This window comes from Stomoxys calcitrans, chromosome 1 (genome assembly GCF_963082655.1).
Source record: "Stomoxys calcitrans chromosome 1, idStoCalc2.1, whole genome shotgun sequence".
NCBI classification, from domain to species: Eukaryota; Metazoa; Arthropoda; class Insecta; order Diptera; family Muscidae; genus Stomoxys; species Stomoxys calcitrans.
The window spans coordinates 199,172,131-199,179,345 of record NC_081552.1 but is presented as its reverse complement, the minus strand read 5'-3'; the positions used below and the strand labels follow the sequence as shown (position 1 = coordinate 199,179,345).

Genomic DNA, 7,215 nt, shown 5'->3' with positions numbered 1-7,215 from the left:
ATTCCATGCATGCCTTTGAATGTTGTAAAGGGAAACAAAAGCAAAAGGATCCTGTGGTGTAAATGATAGAGCCTGTAAGTGGTTACATATTCTCGGACATTGAAGTAGAATAAAAATGTTTGGTTCCTTTTGGGCAAATAGTTTAAAAAAATTAAAGGTATGAATTCAGAGTTGATTATAGAAACAATTTTAACCAAACCTTACCTTATCGACTATATGCGAATAAATTTAATAAATACACAAGGGAATGTTTAATCCATCCCATCTTGACTAGAGGTTTCATTGTTGGCCTTAATACTAGGCCATAGATAAGCCGGTGAGCCAGACGCTTATTAGGTTAAACGCCTTGCGTCGAATCCTTTCGAAAACAAAACAGAGAGAGAGATAAGCGACCTAAGGCTGAAAAGGCTTCAAGGGGAAAAGGAACGAGCAAGGACAGTCAAAACAGCGACCTGAAGCTGTCATAATTAAACCAGCAGACGGGCATAGTTATGCCAACTTCAGGCAAAATGTGAAGCCTGAGGAGAATGACTTGCGGTACAATCCTTCAGAAAGACGAAAACGGGACTATTCTTCCGGTGATAGGGAAGGAAGAAAAAAGGACAAGTTTCATGATGCACTTAAAGGCACGATTAAGGAATCAGAGCTGGTCCAGGGTCTTAGGCCAAAATCATATTGGGTTGCCCAAAAAGTAATTGCGGATTTTTTAAAAGAAAGTTAATGCATTTTTAATAAAACTTAGAATGAACTTTAATCAAATATACTTTTTTTACACTTTTTTCTAAAGCAAGCTAAAAGTAACAGCTGATAACTGACGGAAGAAAGAATGCAATTACAGAGTCACAAGCTGTGAAAAAATTTGTCAACGCCGACTATATGAAAAATCCGCAATTACTTTTTGGGCAACCCAATATATAGAGATCCAGGACTTAGACGTCTCTCGACTGCAGAAGGATCGTCGCCGCCATTAACGCGGTAACCGGTGCAACTGAAGAGGAAATGTCTGCGCACCTGACAGTAAAGAACAACGAAGGGCTTTCGTCTCCTTGCCGATAGTAGCAGTCAAGGAGCATCTTAAGGCAAGCAGGGTAAAGACCGCAATGAAGAATAAACGGTACAAGGAAGATCGCAAACGACGTTTCTGATGTTTTGGAGCAGGCCACATGCAGTGGGAATGCGATGGGTCCGATAGAAAGGGCATGGGATTATGCATCCGTTGTGGCGAGAATGGCCATAAATTGAAAGAATGTAAGAATGCACCAAAATGTTGCATGTGCTCATTAGAGGGCAAGAGTCAGACAAACCATCTGAACGGTTCATTAAGCTGCAAGAATATAACATCAAAGGCGTGGTGAAAATTCTAGTTGGTAATATGCATGGGAGTAAAGTGGCACACTTTCTTCTGCCACAGATAACTATAGAACAAGAGATAAATATCATACAAATCACCTGGCAAAATATAGAAATCACCCAAGGGTTCTGGATCGAAGACGATAGTAAAACTACTGCTATATGAATACCAACCAGCAGTACTATTCAGCCGATAAAAAGTGGAAAGGGTAAGGGATTCGTGTGAGTAAAGCTAATAAACTTTACGCTGTTTAGTTGCTATCTTACACCCAGCGATGCTACTGATGAACTCCAGTCCAAACCTTAGGATGCGCTGAGTGGGGCATGCGACTAACTCAACAGGTAGAAGGATATTGCCGATGGCAGCAAGGACGGAATTGGTTGTGGCCAATAGTGGAAGCGTTCCTACATTCAGACGTCTCGGAAGACACAGGAGATATACACTGCAAGTGATAACCAGTACATCGACAATCCTATGGTAGCCGGTTGTACTCAACAGATGGAATCCTTCCAAAGAGGATTGAAATAACAGAAAAATGTTTGTACTCTCAACATTTTATAGCAAATGTTAAGCTTATAGGAGTCGGTAATTATTATACTGTTCTTCAGAGGAAGCAGTTCTTCCGAAAAAATTAAAAAAAAAAAATTAAGCTACCGCCACCAACCAATCTATGTGCGAAGTTCAAATTCTTTTTCTATATATAATTAATCTATGTCCTTTATTGGCAAGGGCTGCCACCTCAGCGTAAGTATTCGTCCTTTTTTTCGTCATGGGAGAGGCTCATCCCGGAGTGCGTACGATTCTGGTCCGTGCCGGGATTGAAAAGAACCCCGGACCCTGGTTTTGTTCGATTTGCCAGAACCGCCTCCATCATTGGTCGGTGTCGGCGAGGTGTAACCGGTGCATGAGGTGGGTGCATTTCCGATTTTGCTAACGCCTTGTGACGTGAGTATAGTCACACTGAATATGGTGCAAGGTGCTGTGCAAACATAAACAGTAGTGGGTCATAATTCTCACCATCGACCGACCACCCGACTCCATAACCTCTGGGCGCCGGACGTATATCAATCAGAAGAAGGCCGATTGGGCTGGCTTCAGAGGATAATTTTCATCCTGATAGTACCCCTGATAGTACTACTCCTCCGGAGCCTGGTTGCTTAATTTATTAGAACTTCGAACTTCGACGGGCGGGAACATCGCCATTTGGAGACAAAGATTCTACCCGTGCGAAGACATAATTACATGCTGTCTTAGTAATACCTTCTGGGCTTAAATCGCAGAGACCATCCAGATCATCATCTTGTGGATAGATATCCACCGTCCAGAAGCCTTAAGGTAGATCTACTTGATCCAGAAGCCCTAAGGAAGATTTACTTGATCTAGAGCGCGAGGTCCAGCGCTACAAGAGAAAACCTCTAGATCAAGCGTCATATCAAGCGGGTCTAGGCAACATTTATGAGAAAACAGTAGCAGATGCGGTGAATAGCTACCAGGTAAATGTGGTCATTGGAAAACGACCTGACGATTGCACCTGAAGAAATTGACCTCCCCCGGCAAACCAGAGAAGTTCTGGCGATCCGGAAGACCCAACAGAGCAAAGATTGATGCCAACGTGCAGGATGTATGTCCCTATTGTGACCTGGAAACACATGACACACGCCACACATTGGTTCAAGTTCATTGAACGAGCGGCTAAAAATAGAAGAAGTTGTCGAAGGACAATGAAACTTGGCACATAGGCATTTTTTGTTTGAATCAAGAAAAAATGGAAAAATCAAAATGATCCGCCCACTTTTACGCCCACCTCCCATACAAAGTAAAAATTAAATTTTGACCTACGGCATTGTTTTTTGGCACATAGCATTTTTAAACACTCAGAATCATTTGTGTGAAATTTGAAAAATATCCGCCCACTTTTAATTTTTAATGCATCAATTCAATTTTCACAAAAAGTAATTATTATAATTGTAGAATGGGCTCCTGAAAATATATACCTGATCCGCCCACTTTTACGGCCACCTCCCATAGAAAAAACATGAATAAATAAATTAAGCATAGTCTTTTAATAATTTTTTAACATCATTATCGTACTCCAATTTTTTGATTTGCAGCTTTGAGCGAAATCTATTTATAAATGGGTCTGAAGACAATAAAAGGTTATGCATTACATCTTCATTAGTGGCTACACGTCCAATTCTTCGCGAATGATGTAATCTATAGGCTCTATAATCTTTATTCCTCGCTTCCTGAGCTTCTTCGGACAGCATACCTGATACAAACAATCAATTAAAATGTAAAAAATGAAAATTAAATCATTGAATAAGGGCCTTTAAATAGAGACATACCTATTGGCAGAATAGCTTCTGCTATAATTTTGCTACCATGCACCAGAATCTTATGCACAGTTACAGGCATGTAGTACCAGCCATAGAGATCAACAAACAACTTGGCAGTATCCATGCAATATATATGAAATTTGCTAGTGTCGACTGCTGCATTACAATTTATTGCGGCCAAAATAATTTTAAATCTATGTATTAACTCTTCTTTTATTCCAATTACGTCTGCAGTTTTGGCTGGATTTTCGAAAAACCTTCTTGCCGTATTGCCATCGTTTGTTGTGCCCATACCTTGCTTCACCGCGTCCACATTTATGCCCAGTGTCAACTTTAATCTCTTCCCAATTTCAGCTTTATTTGCCGCCATTTCAATTTTTGTGTAACTATCTGTTCTCCATTTTTTGAAACTTAGACGGTAAGAAATGTGCAGAATGCACTCCATAAATTTGATTCTCGCATGCAAGGGAGAAATACCAAACGCAACTGCTTCTTCCGAACATTTCCTCAAAATCACCGCATCTAAATTATTCATTTCTGTGGGCTTTGCTCCACATATGAAGCAAACCGCCATAGATGAACTTCCAGAAATCGTAGTAGCTACTTTCCCATCAATCATTGTTAATTTCAGTGTGTGAGAAATATTGAAGTTTCTGCTATGCAATTCAACGACAGTATTTCTTAAATTTTTTATTTCGTCATTAACACGACTGACCTCTGAATTTATAACTTCAGCTGTTTCTTGTATAAATTCAAATTTTAACGGTCGGCAAAATCTAGTTGATGATGGCTCTGTATTTCTCCAGCACATTGTTGACATATTATTACGCTCTGTGAGGGTCAATGGAACAAGTGACGTTAAGAACATATATTTATCGGAGTCATTTGGATCTGTGAATTTTTGATGGTATTCACTGTGTCCCGAACTTCCGTCACAGCCCCATTTTGAGAACATTTGCAGTTCGTTGGGGAGTTCTGTCACCTCATTCTCGGTTTTGTCATCAAAATCCTGGTTACTGTATGATCTAATAACTGTTGTAGAGAAACTTTGCTACAACTTTCTTGCACCTGAACATTTGCAGGATAGCATTTTTTTTTTGCTTCCAGTACCTGATGGTAGGATGGGTAAATGTCGAATCCAATTTCTCTAGCTGAACTGCGCAAAACCTCATATTGATGCTTTGACAACGAAGCATCAAGTATCAGCCCAAGTGCCTTCTCCGGGGTGAACGCCTTAATGGATTTGTCTAAACACTCACTTTTTTTTGCGGCAGACGATATCAACACCATTGAGGTGTTTTCACAAAAATCTTGTACCTTTGTCCTCTTTGTTCGCGGTTGGCAATCCTCGAAGGCTTTTGCTGGACGTCCACGTTTAACCATATTTGAACAGCTTGGTGCTTCATTGTTTGCGGTATATTTGCACACTTTGTAGACATTTTTCAGCCAATTTTCATTAAGATCAAGAAATCTGGTTTTTATGCGTCTTGCTTTTTGCCATCTATCTTTGAACTTTGTAAAAAAGTTTTTTTTCAAAAATCCAGTAAAGACTTCAACATCCTCAGCAGTCATTCCTTCATTGCTATTTGCAATGACTTCGACAGTAACATCAATATCACTGTTGTTATCAATTAATATTTCGCAAATATTTAAATAAGAAATTGTTACATTTTCCATAATTAATAAAATTAAATCTTGATATCACTTAAAAACACACCTCTTATCACTGCACTTGCCAATGTAATGTCAATTAGCATATCAATAATATTAGAAATGTATACCCAAAAGCAGAAATTTAAATCAGAAACTGTATATTGTTGTTGGTACTTAATGTATTACTTATTAAGCTCTAACGGAAAAGATTTTGTGCAATAAAGAGAGCAAGACATAATGTGTAGTTGTTATTGCATGCAACAACATAATAAATGAATGATAACACAGCACCTAATAGTCTATCGCTTGATCTTCTATTGTTGTTAACAGTAAAGAATTATGGCAACAACAACAACAAGCATGAACGAAAATTCACGTTTTCTTACTTTATCACTTTATAGTTTTTACTGTTTCTTTTGGAAAGGAGCAGGTATGAGCAGCTGAATTTTTTTTTAGCTTTTAGCTGAGACTTCAAGCTGTAATTTGACGTCTTTCGTTAAACAGCGCTCCACAGCGCTAAAAACATGCAGTCCACTGAAGTTGATGAACATTGAAATTTTGATGTTGTTTATATTTTGTTCTACGAAATTTTTTATGTGGCACTTTTTCCAACTTTTTTTAATGCAAATCTCATCTATGACAATTGCCATTTACGAAAATATACAACAAAGTCAAATGATAAGTTTACTGTGATTGTACCAAAAGATTGAATATACAGTAAATTTGCATGCCATTTTAAACAAGCGAACATATATGAACTTGGAGCGTGTCTGTCCAAAGAAATACTAAATATATCAGCCTAATATTACGGAATCATAATATTCAACTATCTGACAACAAAATACCAAAAAATTATCCAAATCGGCGAACATGAAAAAAATGAATTTCGGCCACTCTTGAACCAATGTGCGCCACCTGCATAATTTTTCGAATTTTTTTCAGCCCAGATTGCTGAGATCGACCGATATGCGCAGGAATTTGAATCCATCGGATACGCCTCAATAGCGCGGATCGCTTCATGTCCATAATGGCTAAGGGATGTGATGAGGCAATGCCTTGAATTAAGAGGCCAAGACCACACAGAGCCGCAGAACACAGGTGGAATGATTCAATCGATGAACATAGGCGTGATTGTATTCGAAAAAGGCGAAAGTACAACAGAGCTAAACGCAGGGGCGCAGCAGGAGTAGAGCATTACCTATATAGGGAGGCAAAAAAGGCACTAGGGAGCCCCATTACCAAAAGCAAAAGAGAGAAATGAGAAGAACTAAGAGACGATCTCAACTGAGACCCCTGGAGACTTGTATGAAAAGTCGTAATGAAAAGCTCAAGTACGGAGATGGTTGATACAACAATGTGAAACATTGTAACTACCCTATTCCCTAAACACAATGGAAGACCAAACATTGGAGCGGACACACACACTGTCCCATTTATATTTGAATAACTCCAACTTGTGCACGTAGCCCAGTCCCCCAGTAAAAGTAAAAGTCCCAGTCCCTGTAAAAGTCATGAAGATAATAGCTTAGAATCGACCAGAAATGCCTCTAGACATCTAAAGGGTGATTATTTAGCAATTATTACAATAGTTTGGCAACACTGGTTTAAACAGCTCACTCACGTTTCGTGTTTTGTTAAAATTGCCTACTCTCCACCTATTCAACCAAGTATGATATGGAATCAGTCCATAACCTTACATAGTTCGATCCGCGATCCTTTGTTTGCCTATAAAGAGGTACCGAACAAAGAACTTGACAATTGCAATACATGGTGGAAGCTACATAAGATTCAACCCGGTCGAACTTATTACGCTTTTACTTGTTGTACATGTTTTTATACCCACCACCGACGGATAGGGGTATATTCATTTTGTCA

The 7,215-nt window shown here is 39.1% G+C and overlaps 1 protein-coding gene across 3 annotated transcripts; it reads right to left on the bottom strand.

Annotated features, from left to right (window-relative positions):
- Window positions 1–3,395: 3,395 nt before the first annotated feature.
- On the bottom strand, window positions 3,396–6,254 carry LOC131998130 (uncharacterized). Of its 3 annotated transcripts, none has more exons than XM_059370439.1 (3): window positions 6,186–6,254; window positions 3,697–5,305; window positions 3,396–3,620 (listed from the first exon to the last, which is right to left on the bottom strand). In XM_059370439.1, exons 2-3 carry the CDS (start codon window positions 4,640–4,642, stop codon window positions 3,400–3,402), a joined length of 1,167 nt encoding a protein of 388 aa, XP_059226422.1. In that variant the 5' UTR covers window positions 4,643–5,305; window positions 6,186–6,254; the 3' UTR covers window positions 3,396–3,399. The 3 variants fall into 3 exon arrangements, with proteins under 3 accessions (XP_059226422.1, XP_059226416.1, XP_059226417.1); XM_059370433.1 differs by having other exon boundaries at window positions 5,405–6,248; XM_059370434.1 differs by having other exon boundaries at window positions 5,727–6,248.
- Window positions 6,255–7,215: the final 961 nt, after the last annotated feature.